This window comes from Falco naumanni, chromosome 4, assembly GCF_017639655.2.
Source record: "Falco naumanni isolate bFalNau1 chromosome 4, bFalNau1.pat, whole genome shotgun sequence".
Classification (NCBI taxonomy): Eukaryota; Metazoa; Chordata; class Aves; order Falconiformes; family Falconidae; genus Falco; species Falco naumanni.
Genome location: NC_054057.1, coordinates 38571093 through 38587824, shown reverse-complemented (window position 1 = coordinate 38587824; position 16732 = coordinate 38571093). Strand labels below are relative to the sequence as shown.

Here is a 16732-nt window from a genome sequence, read left to right as displayed (position 1 = left end):
TAGTAAATTCTTTCCAAATAAAAACATTTCTCATTGTTATTTTGCTGACAAATGCAAATTTTTACACTATTTAATTTGCAAGGATAGTATAATGAACACACTAGATCCTAAGGTGTTTTTCAATAACTTTTGTTTAAGAAAAAATGAACATTTCTCATTTATTTAAAAAAAAAAATCATGCATGAAAAATCCTTATGAATTTCTCACCAGATGTTTTATGGGATAGTTTTCCTTGGATAGCTATTTATGTACCTTATAGTTTACTTTTACTTAGGTGGTTAATAAAAAACGCACCCAAAGCAATTGTGGAAAGCGATAAACAGTACTTGAGGTATCCAGACAACTTTTCAGAGATCATTGGAAGAAGTCACCCAACTAACCCTTCAGCTAACTTCTTACAAATGCTGATGAAGGATTGGCTTAATTTTTGTTACCTTTGTCTCAAGATAAAAAAAAAAAAAAACCTCTATTAATTTTACTCTTGTATACATTACATATTTTCTTGATTTGTAATACTATTTGACAGCCAGAATATTTCTCTACATTCTTAGGAATTTTGGAAAGGTATCTTCAAATCCAGCAATCTTTCATAATTGTATCTGCTCAAGATCTTTGTTCAACTCCTGCACTAAATATAGAATTTTGACAGTTTGACAAGTTTTAATAGACTACTTCTTGTGCTTTATTTTCACAATGTCTGTGTTGGTAGCTAATCAGCAGTTGGACTGCAACATTTGAATTTTGTTTGTAAAGGTTTGTAGACATCTTGCTTCATAGCCTTAAGGACTAGACTTTGATTTTACAAAGCTCTGTATCTCTTGGGCTTGTGGTGGCATGACATCATTGTTGTCCCGCCCAAAGCAAAGATTAAGGAGCAGTAGAAAGAATTGCTTTCTGGTTGTATCTATCACTCTAACTGATTTAATACTGTCTGAGACTTGTTACCCAAACTTTTAGATTGCTAAACCTAAAAAAATATGAATCCTCTGAGCTATGATGTTCATCACACAATAACACGGAAATTTTTACGATGGCATAGAGATCCATAAGATTTATCACCAGACATCATGATTTATTTAGTTGGTTAGTTTACGTTTTGGTTACAGATTTTGGTAAAAGCATATATTATGTATGGAGGGATGAGCTTGTTTCCATAGATGAGTTTCTTGAAGATAAGAGATATTAGTAACTTGAAAACGTAATTCATATATCTAACACTGGAACACAGAAAACTTTCACATTTCGGTATTTGCACACCAGACCTGCTGTCTGTCTGAAAAGATACTGAAAAAGATTTTGTATAGCACTTTTTGACAGAATTAATTTTTTCTAACCCAGAGTCTGGCTAAGGGCACCCACATGTGAACTGCCTGGTGTGTTTTCCCACTCAACACAAAAGACTTGAGGAGGTTTCCAGGTACATCTGGAGACTTCTCATTTGGTTATGACCCTGTTGGGTGGAAAGTTCCGTTCCTAATAGTGTTAAACAGCAAAACAGCAACACTTGTTAGTGAACTGACTTTTTTGTGATCAGCGAAATATTTAACAACTAGAAGTTGAATAGCCTCCTTTGTCACAGAAACTGGCAACACACTTCCATTAATGGAATAGTCCAGTCTTTCATTAATTTCATTCTGTATTTATGCCTTTGATAGCCCATCCATCTTTTCCACACTTTCAAATATCTCACAAATGCATACGTTCTCTACCAACATCTGAAATTTCAAGAACTGGAGAATGAAACCAAACATCAAAAGCATGTCATTAGTGTTGCAGTCAGGATTGCTGAGACATCTTTTAGCTTTGCCTCAATATAACCTGGAGTGGCACAGGTATGGAAATTATAAGTACTGGGAAAACAAAGTATCCTAACATTTATTTAGATAGTATAATGTAGTTCTGAGTGATGTTTTGTTCATTGTTACTATTGTTTCATCTGGCTAGATTGAAAAAGATGCACTTGACATGTTATTCTGTCTTAATTTTCTCTCAGTCTCTACAGAATAGTAAAAATTATTTTGCTTGTTTCAGAAATGCATTAACAGAAGTTTAAGCAGCTCAGCCATTCAGCTGCTTACAGTTGTGGTGCTGAACAAATGTGGATGAATGACTGAAAACTGAAACTTGACCTGTAGGAATAATTTATCTGAGTAAAGGGCATGGGTGTGTAAGCATGGAGTTATAACTTAATTTTCCCCATGCTGAAAGCACTTAGAGCTGCTGGAAGCAGCACAAAATAGAGACAATTTGCTAAAGATAATGGGAACAATACAGGTGATGGTCACATATTATAAACACCTAAAAAAGAAGGAAAGCATTTTTACTGTAACCTATTCCACTCTCTTCTAGTAGCATTATTGGTATTATTAATTGTATTAATTGTTTAATATTGATTCTAAAAGAATTTGTAATGAAATTTTCTATGTTTGTGCAAAGTAATCTGCACTGAATTGTTACTCATGGGGGACACTTTCCTTTTCCAAACAAAGGCACAAGTTTGCTTGTTGTGTTTCAGAAGTTGCACTTTCTCTTTTTTAAGTTTTATTTTCTACTTTGAATTATTTTCAAGGTTAATGAATTGGAAATTACTTTGCCTTTTCAGTTCCCAGAATCTAACATTAGTGGAATCTCCTGTTATGTGAAATATTGTGGCAAAGTGTAGGCAAAAGAGCTGCAATGAGGGAAAAACATAGAACATTTTTGCATGTGGATTTCTAATGTCAGACAAAGACAGATGTTAAAGGCATTGATTAATACACTTGCAGTTGATTCCGTTTGAATTACTTTCATTCTCCAGTAAGACATAGTTTTAAAGGCAATAATAGCACAGAACACTGTGGTTAATTGTGTGTTACAGCTTCTAAAATTGTGTACACGATTCATTTGGAGGTCTTGTAATGTACATGCACAAGCCAAATAAATTAAAAATAAAGTCCTCTTGTTAATAATGATTTTTTGACACTTGGCACAGTCTTTTGTGTTGCATGAAAAAATAGACACACAGCTGTTAATTGACAAGGTAAGTAATAATCCTTTGATTACAGTAGCTAAAGGCTGTCTTTTAATGGATTTTACTTGTCACTTTTAATTCTTTTTAATCTTTGTCTGCATTTCATTAGAACAGCTTTATCATTCTGATGGCCCTCCTGTCGTTATTCTGATTGAGTTAATGGGTTGTCGTCATACCACGGAGCTCCAGTATAAAATATAATAGTGTTATATTTATAGTCTTCAGGGACATTTTTAAGATGATTGCTTTGCCAATCAGCTTTTCTGGTTTTACATAGTACATTATTGTAAATGGAGTGCTGTATTTTGCTTTCTCTTGCCTGGTAGGTACTCTGAGCAAAGCTTCTGTCTTAATCTTCCATGACTTAATCTACCTAGAAAATTCAACAGCCAGTTGGTGAGGGAGCTACAAAAGGTCTGTTACAATTTTCTGTCCTGCTCTTCAGCTGCGGTTTAAAAGCTACATGCCTGCACTGCAGTTTTCCTAACAGATGATACAGGTACTTGAATATTACTCAAAAACTTACCCGAGGTCTCATAATGCAGCTATTAAAGTGGATTTGTTGCTATCTTGTGTTCTCAGCTACAGCTGTAGAGCTGAAGGATGCGTGATATTTAGGCCTTTATGCTTCATTTACTTATCTTTGGAAAATGTAGTGTTCAAGGTACTGTATTTTTTCCATGTTACTGAGAAGTCTGATAAATTGCTAATAATTTTAAAGATAATACCATTTAATGGAAGAAAACCTTGTTAAATAAATGTGGAACATATGTTGGGCAGGTCATGATTACTTTTTCAATTATATTATTTAAAAATTATTCTGGTTGCATATATAATAATGCTTGGGTGGACAAGAATATTTGTCTTTTTAGGCTGAGAGAAGCAATGTACCATACAATAAACTATTATAGAGAATCCATTAATACAGTATTGATTAGATCTGTGATACAAGTCCAGCTGTGACACCAAGCCATGCTATTGGTATTGAACTATATAATACTCTGCTGCCGAACAGATGTCATAATTATAATAGGCAACATTTTATGATGTGTTTTTGGAAAGTGCCCTAGAGCATGACTTATATATTTATAACAATGAGTTAATCTTTCCTACAAGCTAGGAAATGAGAAAGGTATATGGAAAAGAGCTACCTAAATTAATACATTTTTCCTTTTAAAATAATTCTAGTGTAACAATTTCATTCCTCTCTTTTCTATAGATACTTGCTAAAATAGGCTGCAGTTTTCAAAGAACATTTGTACTTATATTTATTGTCAAAAAATTCTTGATGAAGAAGCACAGACATGCTGATAATGTTTTATATCACTAGGTAAGGTTTTCAGCACTGTAAATAGAAATGCAGAGGACTTTTAAAAAGTGTTTTCCATAAAGAAAAAAGATCTGTTATATTTGGGGGATTGTGAGTTGGTAGTGTTAATCAGCATTTTCTTGAAGAGGGCTACTTACATACCTCGTGTTGCTTAAATCTATTACAATGTTAAGTAGCGTAGAAGAAAAATGCTGTGTCTCTTGATATGTATATATTCCTATGTACATGTATGTTCGCTTATGCTCACTGTTCTTGCAATTAACTGTTTAATCGGGGGGGGGGAAATTAAATATTTGTTTTATTTTAGTCAATTAAACTTTTCTTTGAGACACACTTTCATATGCTGCACGATTAGTAGACCTTAAGCATGTAACAGATACCTGACTGTGACCTTTGTTCTTCCGAGTTCCACGGTATTAAATTGCAGATGCTAAAGCTTGGTGAATTATGTGCTGCTGTTGCTGCCACAAAAGACTGGCCTTTTGTTGAAGTTCCAGATGCAACTATATTTAAATGTTCTAATCAGAGGTAGAGCTCCAGAACAATAACCTCTATGATTTTCTTCTGGAACCACCACGGGACATCCTTTAGGTTTTCTAGCTCTTATATAATTACTATTATTATTATTTGCATTCCTATAGTCCCCAGGAAGCCCAGTTGGGAAGGAAATCCATCTGAGTCCTCCCATACTATTTCTGCATAAGGAGAATCCAGTATGAAATCTTTCCAGCACAGACAAAGCTCACTTTGAAAATTCTGTCCCATGCAAATCATTGAGAACAAGTACAAGATATGCAAAGATGTTTTTGATAGTAGCAACTTTTGCACTTTTTGAAAACCCTTCAAATATGGGTATTTTCAGAACACTGTACTTGGTGCCCAGGCTCTTGTCATCTGATTTTCATTTTTTTTGGGTAGCTACAGCAAAATGGTTCACATCAGCATTAGTATATTACAGAGAAGTCTATATAATGGCACTCTGAGGAATGGAGAGATTATACCGGTTCGCAGGCATTCCCAATATCTTGTAATTTTTAATGATTTCTAACATTGTAACCAATGTCTAAACTGTTTTCCAATTCCAATATGTCAGCACTTACATAGATTACTACTTGACTTGGATGGAAGTAGCCTCTCCTGTCTTCTATACTTAGTTCAAGCGTAATTGTCTTTATAGCTCACTTAAAGACTGGCGCATAGATCTGTATTGATTCATATCTCTTTCTCTCCTCTATGAATTTGCATTTGTGGATGTTGCCAAACAAACTCAGCAAATTTATTATAGTATTTTTCTAGACGGAGTTAAAGGATAGGCAAGAGCAGATGATGGTTTCACGTGGGACCTATTAAAATACAGTGGTCATAGAACTGTAAACGCTTACCAAAAACCTACAAGGCAATAAACTTGCTCCCAGAAATAGTGTAGATTTACTCCACTGAGCTGAATCAGCAGAGGAAAATTCATAAATTTAGAAGTGTTTTATGAAAGATGCATTCACTCTCAAGAGGTCTGCTGGACTACCCTTATTCTATATCAATAAGTGAGGGCTCGTTAACAGAGGCAGATGAGTGGTGAAATACAAAAGACACAGGAAAGAGAGTATGGACATTTAGAATATACTGGGTAGAGAAATGGAGGCAAAAATTGACAGAAAGCGGGGAGGGAAGGGGGAAAATCAGAGAAAGACTAAGATAAAAGAACTTAGAAGAAGTAATAAGAGAAAATATGTGGAAGCTGAAGGCAGCAGGATTTTAACTTCAGCTTAGACTGATGATATTTAATGCCCTAAGTCTCTAGATATCCTAGCAATAGTTGAGCTTATCTTTTTCATCTCTTTTTGCTTCACTATGGGATATAATTAAAGTTGGGCTAAGACAGCAACAAAATTGAATAAATTATTCATTGAAAACCAGCAACATTTTCTAAATAATGTATTCAATAAATAATATTCAACTAAAAATAGGTACAATATGCACACTATTCTGTGCAAACTCAGAGTTGGTCCTTGGCCCCCATTTTATCATAAGTAGTAGACAGATATATTTTTTTTTAGGGGAGGCAAGCAAGAAATACTGCTTTTCTTTCTAGCCTCACAAGATAGGATATATGAGTGCATTTCACTGTTAGAATGTTAAAGTTCATCTCAGTATCATATTCTAATAAGTAAAAATTAACTAATCCCTTCAGTGGAACTAAGTGGTGGTCTAGACATCAGTGATAATGATATGATTATGCTCAGAAAGAAAGATAGTTCCAACCAGCTAGATGTATATTTAGTGCTTCATAAAAGCTAGCTTTCAAAACTCAAGTAAAATTAACAGAAAATTCTAAGAGCCAAAAGGTACACAGAAAATTTTAAGTGGAAGTAGATATGAGAAAGGATTTATGGAATAGACAGAAAGCTGCATTGCCTTCCTGAAAAGAACATCTATTTCTAAAAGTCAGTGGCAGCTCAGTGGCAATACAAAAAACAGCAATTGTCAATGAAAAGCAATGGGGGCAAAGTGGAAGAGTACAAAAATTAACAATTTTAATTAATAATTTGAAAAAATATTTAATAATAACAATAAACATGGGAGTATAAAACGCAGAATACTTAAGATTAAAAATACAGGAGAAAAGGTGGTCTGTTGAGCTACAGCCTATGAGCTTCAAAAAATACATTATGAATGAAATAAATTTTGTCAAAGTTTATATCCTATAAGTAATAAAAAATCACATTTTAAATATATTTGAAATTTATATATATGTATAAAATGATGCAGAGAGGCCAAATATAATTATAGAATCATCTAGGTTGGAAAAGACCTTTAAGGTCATCAAGGCCAGGACTGCAGAGACCATCACCAAACCATGTCCCTAAGCTCCACATTTATGCATTTTTTAAATGCTTCCAGGGATGGTGTTTCCACCACCTCCCTGGGCAGCCTGATAAAACAAATGCTTGACTGCCCTTTCAGTAAAGAAATTTTTCCTAATATTCAATCTCAACCTCCCCTGGCACAACTGGAGGCCATTTCCTCTTGTCCTGTCACTTGTTACTTGGTGAAGCAACAGATACCTACATAGAGTAGTGATAAGGTCTGCCCTGAGCCTCCTTTTCTCTGGGCTAAACAACTGCAGTTCCCTCAGCCGCTCCTCATAAGCCTTGTGCTCCAGACCCTTCACCAGCTTCGTTGCCCTTCTCCGGACACGCTCCAGCACCTCAACGTCCCTCTTGGTGTGAGGGGCCCAAAGCTGAACACAGTGTTTGAGGTGCGGCCTCACCAGTGCTGAGTACAGGGGGACAGTCACTCCCCCGGCCCTGCTGGCCACACTGTTTCTGACACCAGCCAGGATGCTGCTGGCCCCCTTGGCCACCTGGGCACACTGCTGGCTTATGTGCACCCAGCTGTGGACTAACACCCCAATGTCCTTTTCTGCCAGGCAGCTTTCTAGCCGCTCTTCCCCAAGCCTGTAGCTCTTTGTGGGGTTGTTGTGCCCCCAGTGCAGGACCCGGCACTTCTCCTCTCTGAAGCTCCTACAACTGGCCTCGACCCATCGGCCCGGCCTGCCCAGACCCCCCTGCAGAGCCTCCTGCCCTCCAGCAGATCAACACTCCTCCCCAGCTTGGTGTTGACTGCAAACTGACTGAGGGTGCATTCGGTCCCCTCGTCCAGATCATCAATAATCAAAACCTATTTGCATAAAACGAATATGGTGAGCATGAAGGTAATGGAAGTGAGATGACAAAGTGCTATCTGTTCCTTTAACATTATTAATCTAAACACAAATAATGTATCCACCCTGTAATCCACAAAAAAATATGTGTCTTTTTCAAATGACCAGGCTTAGTACACATATTTCTAGAAGTCATTGGTCTTAAATGGACCTATGAAATATTTACATAAGTGTTGGATGATGAGGGATATTCTAGAAAGCTGAAGGAGTACTGGTGATATGTCAGTATTCAACAAGGGTGGTGGGATATTCCACAAAACCATCATCCAATGTCAATTCTAAGCAAAATAATGTAAAAGCCCCTGTGGGAAGAGCACTGTCAAGATATGCCAATACCTAAAGTATCTGCCTCCACAGATGTTGTTCTCTTCCTCGGTCTTTTACAGAAGCAAACTTACCCTGTCCTGCTTATCCTATCACTACAGATCTGCAGCTTTTCTTTGTGGTTGCCAGTGCAAAGGAAATAAGACTGGTGGGATATGTTTTCTCCTGGTACTCCTATCAATAGAATACCTGTGGTGGGAACCCATCTTGCTTCCCTTGAAACAGCTTTGGTTAGAGAAGACAATAAATTTAGTATAGTGGCTTGGTTAGTTAATTTTTTGTCAAGATTTTTAGGAAAGTATTCCATGTCAACCAAACATTTCTTAGCTAAAGGCAGTTTTTTACATGTATAGACATGGAAAACATACAAAGGAAAAAAATTATCTATTCTTTCTTTATATTTTTTTCATTTAAATTCTAAAAAAAAATTGGTTTTGTCTCTACTACGTAGACAGGGAAACTCATGTAGAGCTATTTTTCAGTTCTGAACCCTCAGTGTAATGCAGGTGGATACATTAACTCACGATTCATATTATATTCTAGTAAGTTAGAAGTGTTCACAATACAAAGTCAAATGTTAAATGGTTTTAGAACTGTCCCTTTTCCTCCAATTGCTAAGGAGTTGGACCTGTTATAATTAGTTTTACATTATCATTTTGGCTTACATTGTACTGCATAAACATACTGTTTAGTTTTACATTAAATAAATAAATATTTTTAAATCCACTGTCAAAATAATCTTGTTGAAAAGTGGGATGATGAAGGAGGAGTTATTGACAGAACACTGACTTGAGATAAACTGAATAAATTGTTTATGGCTTTATCACACAAAAGCATAGTTGCCATTCTGTATGGAAGTCATCACCACCCCACTTGACAGGACTTTCTAAAATAAAATCTATTAAAACCAGGAACATAGAAAGCAATTTAGGGAAAAATATCTGTGTTTTGGCTCATTCAAACTGCTCTTGTTAAAGCATTTGCAATAAATAGAATCTCTCAAAAGTTTCTTGTTCAACCACAATCACTGTAATTGCATTCATTATAATGTTTTGCATTGTACTCATTTGACAGCAGAGCTAAGCAGTCAATATGCTCCTTTTCAGCAGTCTCTGCTGTACCAATCTCATATCGTTAACAGTTGAGACAGATGCACTGTATAAGAATTTCACAATTGTACCAAATGCTTGTTGGCCTCTTACAACCTTCTGTTCACAAGCAAATGTGTAAAACAATAACTACCACAATAACTTCTTGCTTAGCTTTTAGAATAATTTAAATGGAAGAGCTGAAATCTGTATTTCAGATCTAGAAGAAAAAGTGGTATAGCAATGTAGTTTGAAATACATACAAACAAATTATTATATAAAACCAGCAGTTAAAAAATCTAAAATGTCAGTATGTGCAAATACACAGCTAAGACACCCAAACAAACTTTATGTAGGCCATAAAGAAGACAAAGATCCATATTATGTACAGTCCATGCTTCTAACTGATATAAACTTTCTTTTATTTATCCATATATCTATCTAACTACATTTGTTTCTCTCTTGTAAATCATTTTCTTTGAAGTTTAATTGTCTTTTATATTTAGAATAATGTTTCATTGAATGTATAAAAATGTCAGATAATAAAGTCTACATAATACATCTGCTTAATGCCACAGCTGTGTTAGGCAAAGAAACAAAGTCTAAGATGCCCTGAAGTGGCAGTTAAGAAAGTCGGTACATGATATGTAGAATCTAAATATTTATATGAGTTTTGAGGTGGTTTATATTTTATAAATTTCATATTGTTTCTAATTTGTGTGTCTGAAGGCTGACATCGTAGAATCATGGGACCACGGAATTATTCTGCATGGAAGAGACCTCAGGAGGTCTCTAGTCCAACCTCTTTCTCAGGCAGGGTATTGAATACCAGTCTAGTATTAAAAATGCCAAGGATATAGAACATGCAGCTTCCCTGGGCAACCTCTGTGATTGTTTGATAGTTCTCGTTGGGAAAAAGTTTTTCCCTATATTGAGTCTGAACTCACCTTCTTTCACCTTATATACACTGTCTTTCATCCTCCCATCCTGAACCTCTGTGATGAGCTCTTCTCCTTCTTCCTGATGAACCCTTGTAAGTACTGCTGTTAGGTCCCTCCAAAGCTATCGCTTTCCCATCATGACCAAACCATAGCCCTTCAGTTTCTTACAGGGCAAGGGCTCCATCTTGACCATCTTGGAGGCCCTCATCAGACAAGGAAATCTCTTGTAAGTAGGTAGTATATATCTCTTGAATTGCCCAGTGCAAGAGGCTCCTGATGCCACCATGTTAGGGTGCTTTAGCTTTATTGCAGAAGGACATTTCTAGAACATTAGCAGTTCTTCCTTTCCTTTACTTCTAGTCCCTGTCCACTGGGTGGGTGATGGTTCTACCTGTGACCTTATTTTTCACTTTCAAAAACTGAGATTCCATGCAAAAAGAGAAGATGGATGTTTTTAGACTAGAAAAAAAAATGAAGAATTTTCAATTCACATTTTAGCCTAAAGAAATCATTAGAGGTCTTTTGAATTATGTAGAGACATGAAAAAATGTGACAGTTACATGTGTATTACCTAGTAGATTTTTATGACAATTACAATGTATAAATAATATTGGGTTGCTTAGCGTGCTCTGTGTACTAAACCATCTTCATATGGTAGTGACATATTTAATATGAGAATTTTTATGCCAAAAAAAATCCTAGGTAAGAAGTGTTTGCTGTTTTGCTACAGTTTACAGAGGTTTTTTGCAAATTCTTTGTACATAAAACCAGCTTTTTAGTATTTTGGTATACACTCAACCATTAAGTAATTATATTTTTTAATAATTACCATAATATATATTTTTGTTATTATTGATTCCCCAGTTTACAAATTAATAAATTATAACTTTTACAGACCACGTAACCTAAACATAATGTTTCTAATAGTATCATCAATTAAGGTTTCACAGGAAATGAACAATATGACAGGAAATCTTTGAATCCATTGATATATTTCTTTTCTTATCCTTTATGCTTTGATCTTTCACTAATGTATTTTGGTTGCGTGCAGTATAATTCTGAGGAAGGGAGACTTTTTGTATCTTTTTGTATATGCAGTATAGCATGTAGGTTTATTTGTAACAGTAGTTGCAAAACCATTTATAAACTTATATTAGATCCACAAAAAAAAAATATTCTCAATTAAAAATAAATCTTTGCTATATATGATAAGCTTGAATTTTAACCTTATACTAAAACAATAATCAATTATAGTCATGGCTTGTGGTCTAAGAGCACAATCAGTTTCTTAGATAGGTGAGACGAGATCATCCTTTTCATTTCAACTCAGAAAAGAATGCACTTGAATTCAATCACAGAGCAATGGGCAATATCAGACAAGAGATACAGACACAGAATCACTCAGCACCATGGTGTATATTTTTAATAGAATACCCCTCTCCGATGTTAAAGAAGCAGAATAATGAACATGTCCCAAATGGCTGTACTAAAAAGTGTGAAACAGAGCCAAAGAGTCTTCTAAATGGAGAATGAATTTTTTTTCTGTTTCAGAAACACTTTATACCGTGTTCTTAGCTGCTATTTTGATTCTTTCTGCTTTATGCAGGTATATACCTACAGTTGCATTTTTGTGTGTGTTAAGTTCTATGAGCAATAGAGAACTATGATTTGTGAAATGCCTATGTGCTTTATGCCAAAAAATGGAGCTCAGACCACCTGTCATATGCAATCTTAGTCTATGGCTATGAAGTTGCAAAAGTATGTCTCTCACTTAGTTACTGGAAGGATTGTATAAAATTAATGAGCAGCTCTCTTTTCCCAAGGATCTTCTTAAGTACTTAGCTAACGTTTTAACTTTTTTTATGATTGCTTAAAAAAAATGCCATTATATAATTAGCATTGGAAAAGTCAGTGAAATCTAATATTTTTCTTTTAGAATAATTCAATGAAGATAGTAATAATTTTCATATCATATCTGTTATGGGAAATTTAACTGAAATTTACTCTTTGCATAGACCAAATTTATCTTCACTTATTTATCCTTGAAAATGTTCTTTGCCTACAAATTTGCAGAACAAATATGGAAGAATGATAGGCTGGACTGAACTTTAGCTGACTACATTTGGGCACAAATTTGTGGCTAGAGAAAGACCTAAAAAGTCATTTATTTCTCAAATTCTCCTCATTAGGAACAAGTTTCTGTAGGCATCATTCTTTCTTCACAAAACCTACCTAAGCTTTCCTGTGCAAGAACACACTGTTCTTCTGTGTTTATGCCAGATTTTGGTTAAGAGTCTTGAGTACTACTGCAATATAAATAATTAATAATTAGTATTATTACTATATTAAGAAGCAATGTGTTTATGATGTTGTGATTAAAGCCTGGCATCACAAACTGGCAAAAAATGTCTGTTTTTATTTACTATTTGACTTGCTCTTCAATGTGTCATTTAATACTTACAAACAAAATATTTGTTCATCTAATTTGATTTGGCAGTTGCATACAGTACAGATTATGTAAGGAAATAGAAAGAGTGTTGCCAGTTTGGTAAACACTTTTCATGAGAAGTTTCAAAACCTTAGTAAAATAATAATGTCAGAAACACAAAACACTACTAAAACCAAACCCACAGAATTGAAACTTTGGGCTATGGCAATAGACAAACTACTCGTGGTAATAAATAAGAGATTCAATGTAGAATTTTTCCCTGTTGAGAATTCTACAGAGAAAAAATATCTGCAGTTATTGACATGGATTAAATATTTATTTAAAACAGTGTCTTGGAATCAGGCTCTTTTTCCTAAAGCTACTGGGTATAGGGAGCTATTAAAAAATACTTACTCTAGGTTTTAGTTGGTTTCAGAGAAGCTATTCATTCTGCTAGAGAATGTATTGCTTTGCTAACATATTGGAGCTATGGTTTTGGCCAACCTGCTCATTAATTTCTAAGCTTTTATGCACGTTGTTCTCAAATATGCAAATATTGATTAGATTTTTCAATGGAAAATGGGCATTTACATGTAATTGATGCAAAATACCCTGATGACAAGCTCATTCCAGCTCATTATTAGTTAAACATTAAACATCTCTGGAATTTTAGACTTTGCAAATGAGTTTGCCACTGCAATCATCCTCCATTTGCTCCAGCATGATAAGGGATGATCAAACAGCCATTTATGAACAACTTCAAGAAAAGCAAACAATAAGCTATACAACTCTCCAATTATTAATAATCTTCTTCATAACATGCATACTGTTTTAAAGAATATCTTTGCTACACAAGTGCAATTTCATAGTATTTATCTATTTTTTTTTACCATTTAATCAAAGGACCAGTGCTCATAGACCTGTTTTCCAAAAAATTACTCATTCTTTCTGATTACTTTTACAATATATTACTTCACCGAAAAGTTATATTCTCTAATGCAGGATGGTGCCTACACACCCTTTTTGATATCCAGCTCAAAGCCATACTCTCCTGAGTGGTTTGTTCCTCCTTGCTTAGTACCACTACCTGTGAACTCACCTATGAAGACACTGGCAATATACCAGAATAAATGGGGACGCTTGGTGTGCTTTGTCTCAGTCTCTACCTACAAAGACCATTAAGTTTCCATATTATGTGTTTAAATTTGTTATCATTGAGCAAATGAGTATTAAATTATTATCCATTATGAGCATTTTTGCAGTCCTGATATTAAACATTTATGGACATCAAAGTGTGGGCAAAAATGTTGAGGTGACCTGTTTTACAATATAACCATCCAGAAAGATCAGTAGAAAACTTGGGGGGAAAAAAAAAAAACCCAACTTCACAGTTGTTTTCACATAGAAAGAAGGTGATATAATTCCTTACAGAGGATCAAAATTAAGTATTGGTAGATTGTGGAACTGGTTGTAAGAGTATGAAGGATATGAAGGTTTACTGAGCTCTAGGGTTAAAATATAATTAAAAGACTTTTCCAGCATTAAAAAAATAAAATAAACTGACTGAGAAGGCAGTTTTGATAGCCATCTATAAAGCTTAGCCATGGAGTGGTAAACAAAAAGTCATCATCTCCCCACAGGCCACCATTACAACATGACATTCAGGAACAGCGCTGAAATAGTGGCACAGAATCTTACACACCTTTAGTGGGGAAACAAAACAAGGCAAACAAGAATCCCAGAAATGGTCAATCTCATTTAACTTTGGTTATCTAAAATCAGGTGTCTACTTTTTTCATCCCAGACCCTCAGTATTAAGGACATTTTATCTCCTCGGCTTTAGGACCTCTATCTTACAAGGGCCATTGTTCACATGAGAGTTGTTTATTTTTTGGCTCTAAAGGAATTCTGAAGTGAGCAGACCTGGCTAAGACCAAATCTAATTTTTAGGTGGTTGAATCAGAATAAATCTATCCATGTAAGATTAATAACAATTCACTGGTAGTAAAGCAATATGTGGAGTGAATTTTCACCATGGGTGTAGAGATGTACCATTGAGGGCTAGTGTCAGGACTGAGCAGTTTCTGTTCAGATGTGCACATTAATAGTTACAGCTTTGTAGGGACTCAGATTTTATGATAATAGAGAAATGTCTGTGGTGGTGTAGAAGCTGAATATCTGTGAACTGGAGTAGTAAATTGCTGTAACACCTGAGCCTCTAAAAGTACGTGCATGTGTATCTGTGTCTGTGTGTGTATATGTATATGTAAATCTGCAGTCACCCTTGTCTGTCACTCATTATGCAAAGTATAGATTCAGGAAAGGGCATAAAAATATTGTAAAGTCCTTGTCATCTCAGAGCATTTCTCTTGACAGAAAAGCTTGATCGGTGCTGAGGAAGAGGAGTGCACCCTGCATGTGAGGTTCAGGGCTCATGCCCTGGGGAATTATGAAATTATCTTTATTATTTGTATTACAGTACCATCTGGGGCTACTAGGCTTGGAGCTGGAGCCTTCTGTGGCGAGTAACATGCAAACAGCCAGAAGGTATCTGCCCTGGATTTTTTGTAATTTAAATTAGAATACAAAGGACAGCAGATGGATATAGACAGAAAGGAGAGGGGGGAAAAAGGAGGAGGGAAGGGGGAACAGACAGTGAGATAATACTATATTAGTAGCCAAAACACCTTCTAGTTTTGCTTTACAGCAAGGGAGAGGCTTCCCAAGCAAAGTGGAGTGACCTCATGACTTGCTGGATATTCATAGGTACCTGCCCTGCAACATATGGGAGATCCTGAAGGTAGGTGTGAAGGTATTTTAAAATCCAAACAACTAAGAGAAAAACACTGATGAGGTCAGATTTTGGGTTTAAAGCAAGGAAGAATGAGATCTCCTGAGACCCTAAGTAAACATGAGCATTGACAGCAGATACTCCATGAAGTTCATTCAACTGGACAGAGACTGTTAGCCAACATTCAACCAGATGTGTTTCTTGCCACATAATTATAATAACAATTATTTCTTGTCTTTCAGTTACAAAAAGAGAAAATCTTCAGTATATTCTTTTGTAATTGTTAATATGCAACAGGAATGGATTTATAAATACCCAAAGCCATTAAAGCAATTCAGTTTGTTCGTGACTTGTACAATCATATATCACGCTCTGAAACTTGTTTTGGAGAAATGGTTACATAATTGAAGGATAATTAACTGGGCCTACTCCAATAGCTCCATTACAAAACAAGAGTGAAAAAATGAAAGCTGCTTCAAAACTTACTGAATATCTGTTCTGGCCTTCAGGGTATTTTTTAGAAAGCCTGACAGTCTGTGAGAATCCATTTAATGACCTTGAATTTGAAGTTGCTCCATCACTACTAGATTTTGTGCCATTTAATCAGTTATATCCTCAAGAACATCCTGCAACACAAGTGACACAAGGTAATTCAAAGCTGTTAGATAAGGGGATATGAGGCATTAAAAGCTTGGGGCTGAATTTTTAAAACATGCCTCTCCTATGTGCTTGGGCAACTTTGACACACACAGCTATGCACATCCAAAAAAAAAGGGAATACGCTAGACAGTCTTCAGAAAACTATAACATGAAGCATTGCTCCTGAGAGGTGAGCTTCTAATGTTAGGTCTGTAAGTGAAGTGGTAGATTAATGTAGAGTATCTGATAGCAAATAGAATGTAAGGAATCACTCCATTTTCAATGGATTTAATACAACTGAGATAGGCCTTTCATCTCTAAGAAAATCATAAACAAAAAATATTTCCATTGTCTTTCTTTCTTGTTTTTTTCCTCTAAATATTATAGCCTTTATTGATGGGAACAGAGGAGAAACAGAAGTATAAGATTAGGTGTCTTTAAAATGATAAAACAGAGTGAA

At 35.3% G+C, this 16732-nt stretch overlaps 1 protein-coding gene across 1 annotated transcript in view; it reads left to right on the top strand.

Moving 5' to 3' along the window:
• Positions 1–3404: 3404 nt before the first annotated feature.
• ZNF804B (zinc finger protein 804B) overlaps positions 3405–16732 on the top strand; it is a 74520-nt gene continuing 61192 nt past the window's right edge. Inside the window, exon 1 of the mRNA XM_040592753.1 lies at positions 3405–3509. Within this exon, the coding sequence (XP_040448687.1) occupies positions 3501–3509 (9 nt within the window). The 5' untranslated portion in view covers positions 3405–3500. The remainder of the gene's footprint in view (positions 3510–16732) is intronic.